At 38.4% G+C, this 19,582-nt stretch overlaps 1 protein-coding gene across 5 annotated transcripts in view; it reads left to right on the top strand.

Annotated features, from left to right (window-relative positions):
- The first annotated feature begins 1,073 nt into the window (after nucleotides 1–1,073).
- Dnajc2 (DnaJ heat shock protein family (Hsp40) member C2) overlaps nucleotides 1,074–19,582 on the top strand; it is a 32,508-nt gene continuing 13,999 nt past the window's right edge. The window contains exons 1-4 of one of the 5 annotated variants that reach the window (XM_074064918.1): nucleotides 1,074–1,351; nucleotides 3,071–3,261; nucleotides 12,120–12,195; nucleotides 18,856–18,954. In XM_074064918.1, coding sequence (XP_073921019.1) covers nucleotides 1,288–1,351; nucleotides 3,071–3,261; nucleotides 12,120–12,195; nucleotides 18,856–18,954 — 430 coding nt within the window. In that variant the 5' untranslated portion in view covers nucleotides 1,074–1,287. Of the gene's footprint in view, nucleotides 1,352–3,070; nucleotides 3,262–5,409; nucleotides 5,510–12,119; nucleotides 12,196–18,855; nucleotides 18,955–19,582 lie in introns of those variants that run through there. The other 4 variants (XM_074064919.1, XM_074064917.1, XM_074064920.1 and 1 more) reach the window with 4 other exon arrangements.

The following is a 19,582-nucleotide window of genomic DNA, read 5'->3' as shown; positions in this document are numbered from 1 at the left end:
AAAGGGTTATTACTCAAAGTAAAGAGAGTTTCAGTTTTACAAGATTAAAAGAGTGCTGGAGATTGTACAACAATGTGAATATACAACTCTACTGAACTGTATGTACACTAGAAATGATGAAGATAGTAAATTTCATATTATAGTTGATGTGATGGTTAGAGTAGACGGGAGGAGGTGTGAGAAAAAATGTGTTTAGAATGTTTGCACCTTGAATAATTTTAACAATGGCTGCATTAATAAAGGGTCAGAAAGAGGTTTTGGGGAGATGATTAGTTCCATTTTTATAATGCCAAATTTGAAGTGACAGTTTTGTCATGCAGTAGATATACAGGCCAATTCAGTGTTTTTAACAGTGAAAATTTAATCCCTAGAAAATAATTTGCTAATTCTAAGTGTCTTTAATAAATAGTGTCTCAAGTCCATTTTACTCAACCTATTCCAGATACTGCTGTTGGGAGAGATACTTCATGCATGGGTTTTCTTTTGCTTTTGACCTCAATTCTAGAAGGAAGCTTATTCATAAGAATACAGTTAACTTCACTGTACATTAAACAATTAATCCTCAGAGACCTGTAACCGAAAATATCTTGAAAGAAAAATTCACCTGATAGAGCATGATAAAAGTATTGCAGGCCTTGAAAGAGTGTTTTCTTATTTAAATGAGTATTAAAAGAGATAACGTAGGTAAACTAATAGCACGACAAATGTTAGCTATCATTATTATTAATGTAAACACAATGCACCATAGTTATACATAAGTAATTATGGATATATATGCTATACTAACCATTATCAATATTAGTTCCTACCCGACTCTTACTTATACAAGTAGAGCTACTAGAAAAATTAGACTAATGTATAAATTAGTAGCAGGAATTAAAAATATAAAGGGAAATGATTTTACTTTTGTGTGCCGGGTATTAACCCAGGGCCTCACCCTCCTGAGCAGCTTTTGTTTTCTATGTATTGCATTCAGGGAAGAAAATAATTCCTTTCACCGGGGACTGATTAGTCTAGGAACCATTCCTTCGTATGCCTTGCTCTCCAGCCGAATCAGAAACAGAGACGGAACCAGGGTGCCGCACACGTTGGCGCGGATGGTATCGGCGCACGCAGCACGAAATCCCATCCCGGAAGTGCTTACTGGTAGTCTCCATGCGCCGGTTCTCGTGCGTCGTATAGCTTGGGCGCGAGGCTTGGACCGGGAGGTAGAGCTGGAGGGGACGCTGAGGGACCTTCGCCTGGTCCGAGAGCCGACGCGCCCGCAGGTCTAGCCCTAGCGCCACAATGCTGCTCCTGCCTAGCGCCGCGGACGGCCAGTGCACCGCCATCACCCACGCGCTGACCTCTGGTAGGTGCCCGCCCGCCTCAGGCTCCTGCCTCAGTCCTGTGCCTCGCAGCCCCAGGATCTCTCCACCCGTGACCGCAGCCACGAGCTCCGGGACTTGTGGTGCCATGACGAGTGCCCTTTAGCTTCTTCCCACAAAGTAACCCGACCCTAGATTGGAAGATAGGGTGGGGGGCGTCTTCGTTCTGCACCCTGGGCTGCTGACTCATGGATCGGGCAGAGCGGTTTGGGACTGAACCCTCCAGTGGCCCATAAAGAGAGTCCCGTAAGCACCTCCTTGCCTAGGGCGAAGAGACTGACCGCAGCGAGCACCGCACGTGCCTGGAAGCCGCGTTAACGCTCTAGTAAACGCTTTCCTCGGCCTCTGGTATTCTCAGGCCTTGTATTCATTCCAAGTGGCAGAGTTCAGACACTGCCCCTTGTGCTTAGTATTAAAAAGACCCTTGCCCGTGCTACTGGAAAGGTTGGCGTAGACTTTGAAAGGCAGACATTACAAGTGAAACTACATCCTGCCGTAGATTCTTAGATTTATTAGCACTGGACAGCACTTAAAGTCTCCCGTCTCGGTGATCTACATGAAATCCCATAATCACTTATATAGACGCTTGTTGAGTGTGATTCTGAATGTGTCCCGTGGCACGTGTTGCATGTTTGTGTCTCTTTGTAATTATACAAGTTGGCTTGAAAGGCAGTTTTTAAAAGCCACACCCACACTAGAGGTGATACTTCTCTGGATCTGAATCCTCTCCTGTGTAAGTTGGAGGACATCGTAAATCTATCCAACTAAAGCGTGAAAAGTAAATTGCTTTTTTTGAAAAACTGCTCTTCCGATACAAGGAAAAACTTTGATCCAAGTTACTCAGTATCCAAATGGTTTTTTGATTTTTTTTTTTTAAGGAATTTGGAATTAAAATTAAGAGTTCACTTTTTCCCGACTGAAATTACTATTTTTGAATTACTAATAAGCAGCTAGACAGTGATTTACCCCCACTTCCCAGAAATAAAGCCTTAACTTTTTGCATAAGTTTGTAATTCTCAAAGTGCTTTTATGCTTTCTGGTTCAGTCTTTAGGAACTGAGTTAGATATTGTTCTTATCTTACAGTTGAAGACCTCTCTGAATCATTTCAAGACATTGTCAGACCTAGACTAAACCCCAAAGCTTTTGGTCTAGAGTCACAGCTTGTTCCGCTCCTGCACACCTGTTGGAGTAAATCCCATTATCTGCTTGAAAAATTGTCTTTCAGAACAAGTCAGTGCTAGTGAATCCTTAAGCTAACTGGGAACCATTTAAATTCAAGAGTTTAACAATTAATGTAGTTTGAATTGAGTTTGGATTTTTTTTTTCAAGGCTAGCTCTTGGTGACATTTTATCATTCTTTATTGCTTTATTACTATTGTTTAAAAGAAAAGCACTTTATAACACTTTTTTCCTGTTTGTCACCTTCCTCACATATTTCCAGAAACATTGATTTGCTGTTGACGTTTCTGAATTTTTTAATTTGTCAATGAACTGATGAAATAATTTGTAAATGTTAGAATAATTTCTTGCTAACATTTATGTAAACTGGATGACTGCAATTATTTTCATAGTGGTTTTAAAATTATATTCTGATAGTATCATTGTTTTGATCTTCCTAAGAAAGCTTGTTGCCTTGAAACAAATGTATCCTGGGCAATCCAGTGGAATACATTGAAGTTTCTGTTAATGTTTTCTATCACAGCCTCTGCACTTTGTCAAGTTGAACCTGTAGGAAGATGGTTTGAAGCTTTCATTAAGAGGAGAAACAGAAATGCTTCTGCCTCTTTTCAGGAACTGGAGGATAAGAAAGAGTTATCAGAGGAATCAGAAGATGAAGAATTGCAGTTAGAGGAGTTTCCCATGCTGAAAACACTTGATCCCAAAGACTGGAAGGTACTTAATATCCAGATCCTTTTGCTTTATCTAAGCATTTAGACATAAGCAATATTACCATCAGTTTTCCATTAATAAACCACGTTTTAAGGCAGTTCAACAAGGTAAGCATAATTGAACACCTGTTTATTATTGTTAAGCCGTCTCTGGATAGCACTAGTCATAGGATACTATCTCAGCTGGAGAAATCCAGGAATATTTCACAATAAGATAATAAGGATGAGTGGCAGTTAATGAAGCAGAAGAGGGAGAAAAGGTGTTCTGTGCAGAAGAACTAGATGGGCAGAGACATCATAGAATAGGTACTGTCTCTTATGGGTTAAAGATGAGTAGAGTGAGGTAAATGAGGGGCAGTTGTGAGAAATTAGGCCTGAAACAGACTGAACCAAACTCTGATGTGTCTTTTTTTATGCTGTGCTGAAGAATGAACTAAATATTTTGAGGACAGTAGGAAGCCTAAGCTAATTTTAGAAAAATAGTTCTCCTGGAAGTACAGAAAATTGCTTGAAAGTGGGGTGGGAGGCAGACCTGGAGGGCCAGTGCACCAATCCAAGCCTGTGGAGACATGAATCAAATTTGTGGCTGAATTTTGAGGAAGAGGGTAGAGAGAGGCTTAAGGGGTAGCAGAAGAATTGACAGGGAGGTTTTCCGAAAGCCTCTCAACATTCTGACTTGAGTGACCTGCATTGTTGGTAACCAACATTGATTGGGATGCAGGATAAAGAACTTTGTAGGGAGCAAAGACTGGCTATGTCAAAACTGAAGTGCTAGTACCATATTGGCAAAACTGTCCGTAGATGGTTAGAAATTGGTCTGTGACTCGAGATTAGAGCCAGAGACATCTTGAAGTCATTGGCACATGGTGATAGTTGAGACTGAGAAGTGAATGACATCAGACATGAAGAAGAATGTAGATAAATAGGTATTGTATATGTGCATACCGTGGAATTAGAGTGCTTGATCTGAAATCTGACTGCCATGTGGTGGACAGGGACTTTGAGAAAGTTACGGGATGTTTCAGTATCTCATTTTCCTTATTGGTACAATGAGATTGTTAATAGCTGAAAGGATTTTAGGGAGGAGAAATGATGTGTATAAAACACCTTGGTAGGTCAGACATGGTGGATCATACCTTTAAATCCTAGCTACTCAGAAAGTGTAGGTAGAGGATCACAGTCCATAGCTGCCCAAAAAGCACGAGACCCTATCCAAAAAAGAACTAAAGTGAAAAAAGGGCTGGGGGCATGACTCGAGTGGAAGAGTGCCTGCCTGGCCCTGAATTCAAATCCAAGTACTACTTAAAAAAAAAATCTTAGTGCTTGGTGCATGTTATGCTAAACAAATAGTGAATGATAAGAGTTCCTGGGCCAGGTTTGTGTATAATCCCAGCAGTTGGGAGGCTTGGACAGGAGGGTCATGAGTTCAAGTCCAATCTGATCTACATAGTGACACCCTGTCTCAAAAAAAATAAATAGTTCCCCTCTTGTAGGTTGTTTCGAGGATTAAATGAGGTAAGGCATATGAATAAAGCACTTAGAAGAACAGTGAGCACAAAGCTGATTCTTCCTGTCAGCAGTTTCAGAAGAAAAGGACAGAACAGTGAGGAGAATGAATATTTAAGGGATAGGAAGAGAAGAAAGAGGAAAGGGTACTAAGATGGAAGAAAGAAGTAGAAAACAAAGAACAAGAAGTTTACTAGCTTGACAGTGGTTTACTGAACATGCATCTATACTCTTCTAGAAATACCTATACTCTTCTAGGACAAAGTTTCAAAGGATGAAAAACTGTTGCAGAGAAACAGTTTCCTGTAATTTGAAAAATGATGAAAAACCAGTGGATTTGGCAAACAAGAAATTTGGGTGTCTTCATTGAAAATTGTTTTAGTAAAGAGATTGGGAACAAAAGAAATGACAGTGGTTCGAGGAGTGATAAGACGAAGGAGAGGTGTGAATACAAAATACTTATAACTGGATTGTAAATGAGGAATTTGAGGTGAGCCAGTGGTCAAGAGAAGATAGACTTGGGGAATGTTGAGATTTATAAGAGAAAGAAGAAAGAGTGGAGACAGTCTTAGGTATAGAAAGAAATAGATGAAATCAGAGCAAGGTAATAGGATATCCTCACTTACCCAGTTCATTATCTCCTCAGTGTGGATCAAGCACCTCCTACATGCCAAACACTGTTCCTGGGGCTGAGGATGTAATACTGAACAAGACAACATCACTGCTCCAGCATAGCCTATATTACAGTAAGCACTCTGACAGTGAGCAAGTAGTTCAGAACATGTGGCCAGTAAGTGCTGGGCAAAGAATTAGACTAGCGGGATGTGATGTGATCGAGCGTCTGGGTGACTGCCTTGGATTGAGTAGATAGAGAAGGCCTGTGAGCTGATATTTAAAATAAGACCTGAATAATATGCACAGATCAGAGAGAGAATAGCTTTCCATGCAGAGAGTTGTGCAGAGGCAGGAAGAAGAAACTGAATGAAGGCAAGGAGCATGGAGTAGTAGTCAGTGGGAAGCCATTAGAGTTTAAAGCACAGATCATTTTTAAGAATTTTGGGGGAAACAACAGTGAATAAAAGTAGAGATGTGAGAGCAGTGTCATCACCTGTTTATCTAGTTTGAAGAGTGGGGGAGAATGTGCCTAGCAGGGAGAAAAGCAAGTGAGCAAGAGTGCAGTATCTTCAGTGAGGTGTGCCTCACTTGGGTGACCAAGGCAAAGGGTGCTAGGCCAGGTTAGAAAGAAGGAGGTGCTCTGTGCTTCTGACATGCAGAGGAGAGGACTGTGCTAAAGTTGGCTGGGGAGTCTTCAGCATGTGCAGAATACCGTACGGCTGTACCTGTTTGGATGAGATCCCCTAGGATCAAAGTGAGAGAGAAAAACAAACCCAAGACTGACCTTTAAAGGTCATCTAGAAACCAGTAAAAGTGACTGAAAGTGGCTACAGAAAGGTGGGAAGAGTTCAAGTGGAGAATGGATTCACAAAAACATCAGGAAGACATTTCAAGAGCAGTCTGCTGTATTGCTACTGGAAGTAGAAGTCAAGAGAGGGCAAGAGACTGATACTGAAGAAAAGTCTCTTGGCTGGATGAGTAACTCAGAGGTAGAACACTTGTGACTCAAGCCATAGAGTGCCTGCCTAGCAAGCTTAGGCCTTGAGTACAAATCCCAGTATCACCATAAAAATTCTCTCAACATGTGGGGTAAGAATGGAACATATGCAGCAGAATCAAATTGGAGTGGGTTGATACGGCTGTGAGGAGATAAGAACATGGTGTGGGCAGCACACTCAAGAAGTTTAAGGCTGGGGGCATGACTCAAGTAAAGGGGCATCTACTTAGCAAGTACAAAGCCCTGAGTTAAAATGCCAGTATTTCCCTCCCCCCAAAAAATTTGCCACCCTGTCCTTGGGGGTTTGGCTCAAGTGGTACAGCACCTGCCTAGCAAGTGTGAAGCCTTGAGTTCAAACTCCAGTACAGCAAAAAAAAAAAAAAAAAGAACTCTGGCAGAACTCTGGAGCTGTGACTACAAAGGTGTTCTTGGGAGGGTTTTCTCGGATGAGAAATAACAGCATCTTTTATCCAGTTGAAATTAGGGAGAAGCTTTAGGATGGATTTCAGAATGTAGAGAAGTATGGAGTAATTCCTTATCTTTGTCAATTGGGAAAGGAGGGAAGAACTGACTGTGCAGATGCAATAGGCTGATAGAGAGATTCTGGCATTTGAACAGGTAATTTTTGATATGTTAAGTTTTCATTGAGGTATAATGACATACAAAAATTGTACACATTACAATGCATCTAGCTTGATGAAATTTGGATAGTTTTAATTTCTTAGTGAAGCAGGAGGCAGGGCTGTCAGCTAGCAGGTGGGCAAGGTGTACCCACCTTTCAGAGGTTTGAAAGAAACAGCTTTAGGAGCAGAAAAATGAACAGCCTGGAACACAGTGTGATTGCCATGCATAATAAAGAAGCCCATCCATGGGATGTTTGTAACCCTGAGTTCAACTTTTTTAACTCGCATGCTGAATGCCCTTACCTCCTCTTCCTCTTCATGTTTTGCCTTTTTTTTTATTGTTTTATTATTCATATGTGCATACAAGGCTTGGGTCATTTCTCCCCCATGCCCCCACCCCCTCCCTTACCATCCACTACACCCCCTCCCTCTCCCCCCCCCCAATACCCAGCAGAAACTATTTTGCCCTTATCTCTAATTTTGTTGATGAGAGAATATAAGCAATAATAGGAAGGGACAAGGGTTTTTGCTGGTTGAGATAAGGATAGCTATACAGGGAGTTGACTCACATTGATTTCCTGTGCGTGGGTGTTACCTTCTAGGTTAATTCTTCTTGAACTAACCTTTTCTGTAGTTCCTGGTCCCCTTTCCCTATTGGCCTCAGTTGCTTTTAAGATATCTGCTTTTAGTTTCTCTGCGTTAAGGGCAACAAATGCTAGCTAATTTTTTAGGTGTCTTACCTATCCTCACCCCTCCCTAGTGTGCTCTCGCTTTTATCATGTGCTCAAAGTCCAATCCCCTTGTTGTGTTTGCCCTTGATCTGCATATGAGGGAGAACATACGATTTTTGGTCTTTGGGGCCAGGCTAACCTCACTCAGAATGATGTTCTCCAATTCCATCCATTTACTGGCAAATGATAACATTTCGTTCTTCTTCATGGCTGCATAGAATTCGATTGTGTATAGATACCACATTTTCTTAATCCATTCATCAGTGGTGGGGCATCTTGGCTGTTTCTATAACTTGGCTATTGTCAATAGAGCTGCAATAAACATGGGTGTGCAGGTGCCTCTGGAGTAATCTGTGTCACAGTCTTTTGGGTATATCCCCAAGAGTGGTATTGCTGGATCAAATGGTAGATCAATGTTTAGCTTTTTAAGTAGCTTCCAGAGTGGTTGTGCTAGTTTACATTCCCACCAACAGTGTAAGACAGTTCCTTTTTCCCCCGAATCCTCGCCAACACCTGTTGTTCGTGGTGTTGCTAATCATGGCTATTTTAACAGGGGTGAGGTGGAATCTTAGTGTGGTTTTAATTTGCATTTCCTTTATTGCTAGAGATGGTGAGCATTTTTTCATGTGTTTTTTTGGCCATTTGAATTTCTTCTTTTGAGAAAGTTCTGTTTAGTTCACTTGCCCATTTCTTTATTGGTTCATTAGTTTTGGGAGAATTTAGTTTTTTAAGTTCCCTATATATTCTGGTTATCAGTCCTTTGTCTGATGTGTAGCTGGCAGATATTTTCTCCCACTCTGTGGGAGTTCTCTTCAGTTTAGAGACCATTTCTTCTGATGAACAGAAGCTTTTTAGTTTTATGATGTCCCATTTATCTATGCTATCTCTTAGTTGCTGTGCTGCTGGGGTGTTGTTGAGAAAGTTCTTACCTATACCTACTAACTCCAGAGTATTTCCTACTCTTTCCTGTATCAACTTTAGAGTTTGTGGTCTGATATTAAGATCCTTGATCCATTTTGAGTTAATCTTGGTATAGGGTGATATACATGGATCTAGTTTCAGTTTTTTGCAGACTGCTAACCAGTTTTCCCAGCAGTTTTTGTTGAAGAGGTTGCTATTTCTCCATCATATATTTTTAGCTCCTTTGTCAAAGACAAGTTAGTTATAGTTGTGTGGCTTCATATCTGGGTCCCCTATTCTGTTCCACTGGTCTTCATGTCTGTTTTTGTGCCAGTATTGCCTTGGCTATTCGTGGCCTCTTGTGTTTCCATATAAATTTAACAGTAGATTTTTCAATCTCTTTAATTAATGTCATTGGAATTTTGATGGGAATTGCATTAAACATGTAGATTACTTTTGGGAGTATAGACATTTTTAATATGTTGATTATACCAATCCATGAGCGTGGGAGATCTCTCCACTTTGTATAGTCTTCCTCAATCTCTTTCTTCAGAAGTGTATAGTTTTCCTTGTAGAGGTCTTTCACGTCTTTTGTTAGGTTTATACCTAGGTATTTGATTTTTTTTGAGGCTATTGTAAATGGAATTGTTTTCATATATTCTTTCTCAGTTTGTTCATTATTAGTGTATAGAAATGCTAATGATTTTTCTATGTTGATTTTATATCCTGCTACCTTGCTGTAGTTATTGATGATGTCTAGAAGCTTCTGAGTAGAGTTTTTTGGGTCTTTAAGGTATAGGATCATGTCGTCTGCAAGTAGGGATATTTTGACAGTTTCTTTACCTATTTGTATTCCTTTTATTCCTCCTTCTTGCCTAATTGCTCTGGCTAGGAATTCCAGTACTATGTTGAATAGGAGTGGAGATAGTGGGCATCCTTGTCTGGTTCCTGATTTTAGAGGGAATGGTTTCAGTTTTCTCCGTTAATTATAATACTGGCAGTAGGTTTTTCGTATATACCCTTTATAATGTTGAGGTACTTTCCTTCTATTCCTAGTTTTCTTAGAGCTTTTATCATGAAATGGTGTTGGATCTTATCAAAGGCTTTTTCTGCATCTATTGAGATGATCAAGTGGTTTTTGTCTTTGCTTCTGTTGATGTGGTTTATTACGTTTATTGATTTTCGTATGTTGAACCACCCCTGCATCCCTGGGATGAAGCCTACTTGGTCGTGGTGAATATTCTTTTTGATGTGTTGTTGAATTCAGTTTGCCATTATTTTGTTGAGGATTTTTGCATCAATGTTCATTAAGGAGATTGGCCTATAGTTCTCCTTTTTGGAGGTGGTGTCTTTGCCTGGTTTTGGGATAAGTGTAATACTGGCTTCATAAAAGGTGTTTGGCAGTTTTCCTTCCCTTTCTATTTCGTGGAACAGTTTAAGGAGGGTTGGTATCAGTTCTTCTTTAAAGGTCTGATAGAATTCAGCAGAGAATCCATCAGGTCCTGGACTTTTCTTTTTGGGGAGACTCTTGATTGCTGCTTCAATTTCATTTTGTGTTATAGATCTATTCAGGTGATTAATTTCCTCTTGGTTCAGTTTTGGAAGATCATATGTTTCTAGAAATCTGTCCATTTCTTCAAGATTTTCGAATTTATTTGAATATAGGTTCTCAAAGTAGCCTCTGATGATTTCCTGGACTTCCATGGTGTTTGTTGTTATCTCCCCTTTAGCATTCCTGATTCTACTAATTTGGATTTTTTCTCTCCTCATTTTAGTCAGGTTTGCCAGGGGTCTATCGATCTTGTTTATTTTTTCAAAGAACCAGCTTTTTGTTTCATTAAGTATTTGTATGGTTTTTTTGGTTTCTATTTTGTTGATTTCAGCTCTTATTTTTATTTCTCTCCTTCTATTTGTTTTGGGATTTGCTTGTTCTTGTTTTTCTAGGAGTTTGAGATGTCTCATTAGGTCATTGATTTGGGATCTTTCAGTCTTTTTAATATATGCACTCATGGCTATAAACTTTCAGGACTGCTTTTGCTGTGTCCCCATAGGTTCTGGTAGGTTGTGTTTTCATTTTCATTGAGTTCCAGGAACTTTTTAATTTCCTCTTTTATTTCATCGATGATCCATTGTTCATTAAGTAGTGAGTTATTTAGTTTCCAGCTGTTTGCATGTTTTTTGTCTTTATTTTTGTTGTTGAGTTCTACTTCTACTGCATTGTGATCAGATAGTATGCACGGTATAATTTTCAATTTCTTATATTTGCTGAGACTTGCTTTGTGCCCTAGGATATGATCATTTTGGAGAAGGTTCCATGGGCTGCTGAGAAGAATGTATATTGTGTATAGGTTGGATGAAATGTTCTGTAGACATCAACTAGGTCCATGTGATCTATTGTATATTTTAGATCTTGGATATCTTTATTGATTTTTTGTTTGGATGACCTATCTATTGGTGATAATGGGGTGTTAAAGTCTCCCACAACCACTGTGTTGGCGTTCATATATGCTTTTAGGTCTTTCAGGGTATGTTTGATGAAATTGGGTGCGTTGACATTGGGTGCATACAGATTGATGATTATTATTTCCTTTTGGTCTATATCCCCTTTTATTAGTATAGAATGTCCTTCTTTATCTCGTTTGATCAATGTAGGTTTGAAGTCTACTTTGTCAGAGATAAGTATTGCTACTCCTGCCTGTTTTCGGGGGCCATTGGCTTGGTAAATCTTCCAGCCTTTCATACTAAGCCTGTGCTTATTTCTCTTGGTGAGATGGGTCTCCTGGAAGCAACAAATTGTTGGATCTTCCTTTTTAATCCATTTTGTCAAGTGGTGCCTTTTGATGGGTGAATTAAGTCCGTTAACATTAAGTGTTAGTACTGATAGGTACCTCTTCATGTTAATAGCTGGCCTCATTATCCAAAACAGAATGCACACTTCTGTAAGGAGCCCTCACTCTGGTTGCTACCTCAGCTTGTAAATTTGATAGGATGTTAACTAAAGCAGAAATGAAAGTACTTCCTGTCCTGAGAAGCTTCATCTCTCAATTTCTCTGTTTTCACTCAACCTACCTTTACTCCACATGGTTTCTAGTTCTATGTTTTCATTGCCCAGTGACTCAATCTACTGTGGCTATTGTAATTCTCACGTCAGTGCTGAAATGTTCTTGGGTGGGTATAGAATATTAACAGCTGTTAAGAACAAATTCTTTTGTAATGCTGGGTTTTACAAGTCTCTGCTTGGTTTTTGTTTTTTCATTGAGGGACTTCTCAGTTTTTATTAGCTTACATGCATAGAAATCATCACGAAGGCTGTACGATAGTTCACATTTCCCTAACTTATGACCACAGAGCCCATTTTATACAGAGCCTCTTACTGGACTCCTATTGTGGAAGTATCCCTTGGGAAAACATTGTGTTAGGGTACCAGAATATAAGGAGTTGGGATATATTGCTTCAATTCAAACTTGACTCTTTTTTGTGTATTTACCAGAACCAAGATCATTATGCAGTTCTTGGACTTGGCCATGTAAGATACAAAGCCACACAGAGACAGATCAAAGCAGCTCGTAAGTTCTTAAGTTACTTTGAAATAATTTGAATATTTAATATAGTAAATGTTATTCTTTTGAAAATCATAGTATGTAGCCATACCTTTCCATGTAACAGCATCTGTTATAACAGTGTAAGGCCACAATCACCTTTGCCTTCAAAACCAGAAAAAAAAGTTTTGTGCGTGGACTTTCTCATTAGGAAGAAATCGGAGGGGTGGGGTGTGTGAGTGTGTGTGTGTGTGTAAGAGTGAGAGAATGATGCAGATAGGATGAAGAACACTCTCCCAGTGACAAGCTACTAAAAAATATTTTACCTTTCTTTAGAAGTATGGGAAGCTGTATTTAGTGAAAGCTCTGACTTGATACTTTGTTTTTTTTTTTTTATTAATCTGTGGTTTTAGTTCATACCTTTGTTGGTATCATCCTTTTTGCTGCCCAAGAAAGAGTTTTCTAATGCTTTCTTGTTATTTGCGTTGACACGGTTAAAAATGGAGAGAGGGAAATGTTGGGAACGCAGTCTTCATACGCCTTATAGCATACCACTCTTTAATGAGCCTAATGTCCTCTCCTTTACATTCCTGTGGACCTATTTCCTTACACACTCAGTTCACCTACTTAGTGAAGTTTAATGAAAAAGATGAACGCGATTAGTCTTCTGTGTTTTATCTTAGGAGAATGTTCTGCCTTCCTCTGTAGAGAATGGATATTGAGGTCAGAGGAGGTAAGATTGTGGCCATTTGGAAAAGGAATAGGGAGTCAAGAAGAGAAAGTGTTACACTTGGATGAACGTGGCTAAAGAACTGATGTTGGAAAGTACTAGTGGAGCCTTCATATAGTAGATGAGTTCAAAATTTTTCCCATTAATGCTTATATTTAGGAATGTCACAGGAAGTATTTTTTAACAAAGTGATGATTTTAGACCTAGTGCTACATTTTTTAAAAGGCTGGCATGATTTTAGATAAAGTTTGTTAATGCATATGGTCATTATAATACACATACGTTCCAGAAAAATCCATTTGCCATGAGAAAGCATCTGCAGTCTTTAAGAAAGAATAACAAATACCAAAAATGTCATGAAGCATATAAATTTGTCAAAAAATTAGAAGTTATTTAAAACTGGAAATTGTTTAAGTTGAAGGAATTCTGTTTCTTCTTTTAAGTCTACTCTTTATTAACATGATAGAAACTCACTTTTAACTATTCTTTATTGAACAGTTTTGCAACACCTGTACAGAGACTATTAACCATAAAAAAATTATAACTCACTCTCCACAACCCTTGTTAAATATTTTACCAAACATCTATTCAAAAGAAGATTATCATTCTTTCACCTCTGCCACTAAAAATAGATGGTTGCTACTTTCTGCTTTCTGCCTAATCCAAAGACTAGTCCAGTCCAAAGGTGAGAAAGTAAAGTTAGTATTTGCAAATCTACAATTATTAGCACAAACATGGCAGAAATGTAAGTCTAATAGCACATGAGATCCTTTGGGTTCTTATGTCCTATTACACACAAAAATAGATTTTAAAAAAATATATTTTGAATAGTTATTAGGAAAATTTGGAATTCAATTAAGGTTTTTTATAATCTGAAAAGAAATTGCTAGAAGAGTTGCTTGATGAGTTAAGAGGAAGTACTTGAATGCTACTGGTGGTGTTTAAATTACTTATGTAGTTTTAGTCTTAAAGTACACACTAACAAAATGTACATATAGGTTGCATGAAAATAATCTCATAATTTGAATTTTCCTAGATTTAATAATCTTAATGTATTTGTGATACCTTAGACTAAAAGCTTTTATTTCAAGCTTCTTAAAAGTTAAAAGTCATATTTAAAGACTTCTTGTGTGTATTTATGGTTCTGGGCAAGCACTCTACCACTGGGCTACATCACCAGGCCTTTTATTTTTTTTAATTTAGTCATTTATTTTGGCAGTATTTGGGTTTTGAACTCAGAGGCTCCTACTTCATAGGCAGGCATTCTACCACTTAGCCACACCTCCAGGCCCTTTTTTTTTTCCTTCAATTTTTTTTTATTTATTCTTACATTCATGTGTGCATCATTGTTTGGGTCATTTCTCCCCCCCCCCCGCCCTCTGTCCCCTCCCTCTCCCCTAACCCCCCTTCCTTCAGTTTTTGAGGTAAAGTTTCTAAGTAGATCCTCTTTAACCTGTATTTTAAAGTTGGGTAACATCTTACATACAACACACACACACACAGTGTATAAGTAGGACAGCAGGATCCTCTAAGATACATAGGTTACTAAAAATGACCAGGAAGAAAAATAAATGTAAGAAAAAAGAGACTAAAAATTGAACCTCCTTTGAAAAAATTGAACCTCAAAAAGATTTGAGCCATTGCCTCTCTCCGAGGTTCAAGAGAAAATTTAAGGGTCTACTACATGCTGACAGTGTCTCAAGAGCTTTCTCATGAGCTCCTGTTCTACCAACCTAACTGAGGGTGACCAAAGATGCAGAAAGGACAAGCAATAGAAAACATAGAAGACATGCAGAAAGTTGGGAGATGCACAACAGCCTCGTTATTTCTTTCCTCTAATATTCTCTTCTGCTTTACTTCTTTTCCCTTGTTCTTTAAAACCTTACTTTATTCATTAAAACCTTATTTCTAAAGTTTTTCTTCTGTTCTTTAAAGTCTCTTTCCTTAGACTCGCTCTGTCCCATGTCTTCTTTAATCTCTCTTAAAGCAGCAGCAGCAGCCAGCTACATCATTCAGCAGCAGTCCCCTCACAAACCACCTGGGCAATAGGTTACACGTCTTGCAAGCAGCCAACCAATCGATCCCCCATCAAAACCTTCCTGCCCTCCTTCCGCAAGTCTTTTATATACAGTGGTAAACACAGAGGTGGAGCAACAGTTCTCTGGGAGGGAAATGACATTGTAACAAAAGAAACCTGCTCTCTATTTCTCTGAATGTAAACAACTTAGGAAAAGCAGCTGTGCTGCATTTTGCCTTCTCCCTTTCTGTAGCTGGGGCCATGCCAAACTCAGCCTGTAGATCATTGGGCACAGCTGTGCTTATGTCACGTTCTCATAGGCTTCTCATAATCTGCCCCCACAACAGTGAGATATGAAAACACACTGTATTGCGGTGAGGTAGGCACTGCACAGGAAGACTAGCAAGAAATAAGTGGAGCGATTACATCAAAACTAAAAATATGAGCAGAACTGAAAATTGCAAAGTCTGGTGGACGATTAGAAGAAAATAGAAAAACCAGGGCAACCTTGAGGAATGTTCCCAAGGTTCAAATGGAAAGAACAAAGAGACAGGTGGGTCACGGTGACTCACACTTGTCATCCTAGCTACCTAGGAGAGCAGGAGGATTTTGGATTGAAGCCAGCCTGGGCAAAAAGTTCCAGAGATCCCATCTTAACTAATAAAAGCTAGATGTGATGAATATAAATAGGATCATGGTCCAGGCTGGCCAAAGCAGAAATGCAAGGCCCCACTGAAAAAATAACTAAAGCAATAGGGCTGGAGCATGGCTTAAATGGTAGCGTGCTCACCTAACAAGTACAAGGCCCTTAAATGGAACCCAGTATCCCATCCTCAAAAAAAAAAAAAGATGCTAAATTTCCTTAAAGAATAAATCAGAATGTGACAGAAACTGTAAAAGAAAAAAACTGTTTTCTTTATGAAGACAACTCACCTGATTTTTTTAAAAGTATTTAATGTCTTGAGGTTGAGAATATGCATAGACTTAGGTTGCACTAATTGAGCACACACTTCAAATTCAAAGGAGGGCAATGTAAGTTAGTCTGTGCTGTACAAATTTCTATTTGCTGGCAAGAATGGAAGAACACTGCACAGAGAAACTTAAGGCTTTCTCTGACTGTGACTGCATGGCAATGTTTATAGCTGGTGCTCAGGGTCTGCAGTGTGGGGTACAGTGATTGGACCCAACAACAGTGGGGGATACTCTTGGTATTGCGCTGTCCAGTAAAATTTGATTCTTGACCCTCAGACCTAATGGTTTGATTCTTACAGATAGTCTGTGGCCTGACAACCTTTAATAAATTCCTTTCTTACTTGAACCACTTAGAATTTGAAGACACCTCTTCTCCAAGAAATGGCTCTCATACATAATTAGAAGGAAAATCTTAGACCTTAGTAAAACACATGTATCTGTCACAGTTCTGAACCCTTGCAGAATAGGAAATAGGTAGAAATGATGAGTTTAATGTGCCTATAAAAAGATTTTCACAAAAATGTTCATAGCAACCTCCTTCAGAATGTCCATAAACAGAAACCACCCAAATGTTCAGTATTAGGAAAATGGATAACACAAACTATTATTATATTTTAATACAGTGGATCTTATGTGGCAATAAAAAAAGAACAAATTACCAGTACACACAAAAATGTGGATGAATCTCAAAAATGACGTTGAGTAAAAGAAGCCAGACCCAGGACATATTACAGGTTTTATCTATATAAATCTCAAGAACATGAAAAAGTAACCTGGGGTGACATAAGTCAGAAAGTGGTTACTCGGGGCTGGGGGTGTGGTTCAAGTGGTAGAGCACCTGCCAGGCATGTGTAAGGCCCTGAGTTCAAACTCCAGCACTGCCAAAAAAAAAAAAAAAAGTCCAGTTGGTAGGAGATGGGAGTAACCTAAAAAAAATAAGGAAACTCTGTGGGTAATGACAATGACTTCTATTTTCCTTGGGTGTTACTGTAGTGTTCAATGAGTGTATACAGTTGTCAACTCATTGAAATGAATACTTAAAATGTGAGTATTTTGTTCTTTAAAATTCAGTGCTGGAAATTTTATTTCAATTGGATAAAATAGATGTAATTAAATAAACCAAAGAAATAATCACTAGTGCATGCTAAACATAAAACTTGGAAAAATTCATTTTGTGAAGTTAATGTTATTAGTCTTATTAAGAAGTAAAAGATTACTACTGGAAAAATGAAAGATATATAGTATTTGTGGATAACGTAGGATCTACCTAGAAAACCAAAAAGAAAGATATGCAAGAATTATCATAGTTTTAAAAGTTGCCCAGATGTACTAGGAGGCATGCTCATTTAGAAAGTAATCCTTGGGCAAAAATATGTAGCCAAACCATGCCCTTATAAAACTGACTTTGATAAAGGAGTATGACAAGCCAGTGGAAAAGGAAAAGATTATTAGGCTAGGGTCTTTAAAACTGATAAATTTAAATACTTCCTTGACCATACTAAATTCCAGAAAAGATTTAAAGAGATTTTTTAAATTTAAGTGTAGAAAGTATTCATGAAAGTAGAATGTAGAAAATATTCATCTAAGTACTAAAGGAAGTGCTAGGTAAATGTAAATAAAAATGAGTTAAAAAAAAACAAAACAAAAACTAAGTGTAAACCCAACACTTTGGGAGGACATTAGCAACAGACATCAGATACACTCAGTTGAGGAGTGTGACTTGCCTGGATCAGAGCCTGATTTGGCCAGAACTTTGAGCAGGTTGTAATGATTGATTGCTTACCCTCTCTGTGCCTCATTTCCCTCATCTGAGAAATGAAGAAAATAATAGTGCTTTCCTCATAGGGTTATTCAGGTAAATAGGCCTCATACATGTTAAATGCTCAATGGAAATTAATAGCCAGCCAAAAAGTGAGTCACACAAACTAGAAAGAAAAATCAAGAGAATCCCTCCTGTGGATAAAAAAGGAAAGATACAAACAACAATAAAAAAATGTTGAGTACTAGTATAATTATAATCACAAATTTTAAAGATTTAGCTCCGGTGTTAGTGAGGCTATGGTGAAAAGGATGTTCATATAGGAGGATGAAATAGTATAGTGTTTGGAATAGTACTACATTTTCATTCACTAATTTTATTTCTGTGAAGTTATCCTACAAAACAAGGATAGTTAATACAGATAAATATGTCTATTCAGAATAACTCAATTGGTATTTATAATAGTGAAAAATTGGAAATAGCTGGGTGCTGATGGCTCACACCTATAATCCTAGCTACTCGGGAGATAGAGATCAGGAGGATCGTGGTTTGAAGCTAACTCGGGTATATAGTTCATGAGACCCTATCTCGAAAAAACCTTCACAGAAAAGGGCTGGTGGAGTGGCTCAAGGTGTAGGCCCTGAGTTCAAACCCCAGTACCGCCAAAAATTGGAAACAATCTAAATATCTAAGAAATGCTTAAATTATGATAAATCCACTTGAAATACTCCACTAGTCACTAAAAAGAAAATTTTGAAGTTTATCCAAAAAAGAAAGAAAAAAAAAGGAAAACGATACATTTTTTAAAAAACAGGATATACATTTATTTAAATAACATCATTATACATTTGGGGGGTAGTCTAGGAATCAACCCATGGCCTTGAGCATGAGCTCTGTCACTGAGCTCCATTGCCAGCACACCTAAATTTTTAAAGGAATACACTTAAGGAAATAATGCCTATGTGAAAATACACCAAATACTAAGTAATCATCTGTGGGTGCTGGCACTTTGACTAATTTTTAAGATACTCTTTTCAGTTGCTTTGTAAATTCCACATTTAATAAGTAGATAGTTTACCTTTGGAGAATGTTGTTAAAATTAGCATTTTGATTTTAAAGATGGTCTATATTTAGCGCATCCTTTTTCTTTTTTTTTTTTTTTTAGTTTTGATGCCTAAAGTGACCAGTTGAATCTGATTTATTTTGCAGATAAAGCAATGGTTTTAAAACATCACCCAGACAAACGGAAAGCAGCTGGAGAACCAATAAAAGAAGGAGATAATGATTACTTCACTTGTATAACTAAAGGTAAAAAAAAATACAGTCAGGAATTTCTCATACTAATGTTTATTAGTTGCCAGGCAGTACTTGAAATTGAACTTGGGCCTTAACCAGCAGCATCAACTCCTACTGCTTTGTTAGAAATGCAGAATTTTGGTCCCCGCTCCAGTTGTACTGATTAGAATTTGCATTATTTTTTATAGCAGGGCCTTATTATGTGGCCCACACTGGCCTTGAATTCAGGCCCTCACACTTGCTAGGTAAGCTCTCTACCACTTGAGCCATTCTGACAGCCCCTTTTTTGTGTCATGTATTTATGAGATAGGGTCTCTCGAACTGTTTTCTTGGGCTGGCCTCGAACCTTGGCCTCCTGATCTCTGCCTCCCAAGTAGCATGTTTAATAATGAGAACAAATAAGGTCTTTTGGCATTTCACATGCTTTGGGAAACCAAACTGTTCCTCAGATTGCCTGCTAGTTTAAGTTGGTTGGGGGTGGAGGTGTAACTCAGTGGTAAAAGCACTTTCTTAGCATGTATAAGGCCCTAGGTTTACCCAGCACTGCAAAAAATAATAAGTGAGTTGATTATGTCATGGTACATTCTCCACAATTATTTATTGCTATTTAAGAAGCCATACCCTCATTAAGCAGATTTTT

Source organism: Castor canadensis, chromosome 2, assembly GCF_047511655.1.
Source record: "Castor canadensis chromosome 2, mCasCan1.hap1v2, whole genome shotgun sequence".
NCBI classification, from domain to species: domain Eukaryota; kingdom Metazoa; phylum Chordata; class Mammalia; order Rodentia; family Castoridae; genus Castor; species Castor canadensis.
This window is presented reverse-complemented; position numbering and strand designations above follow the sequence as displayed.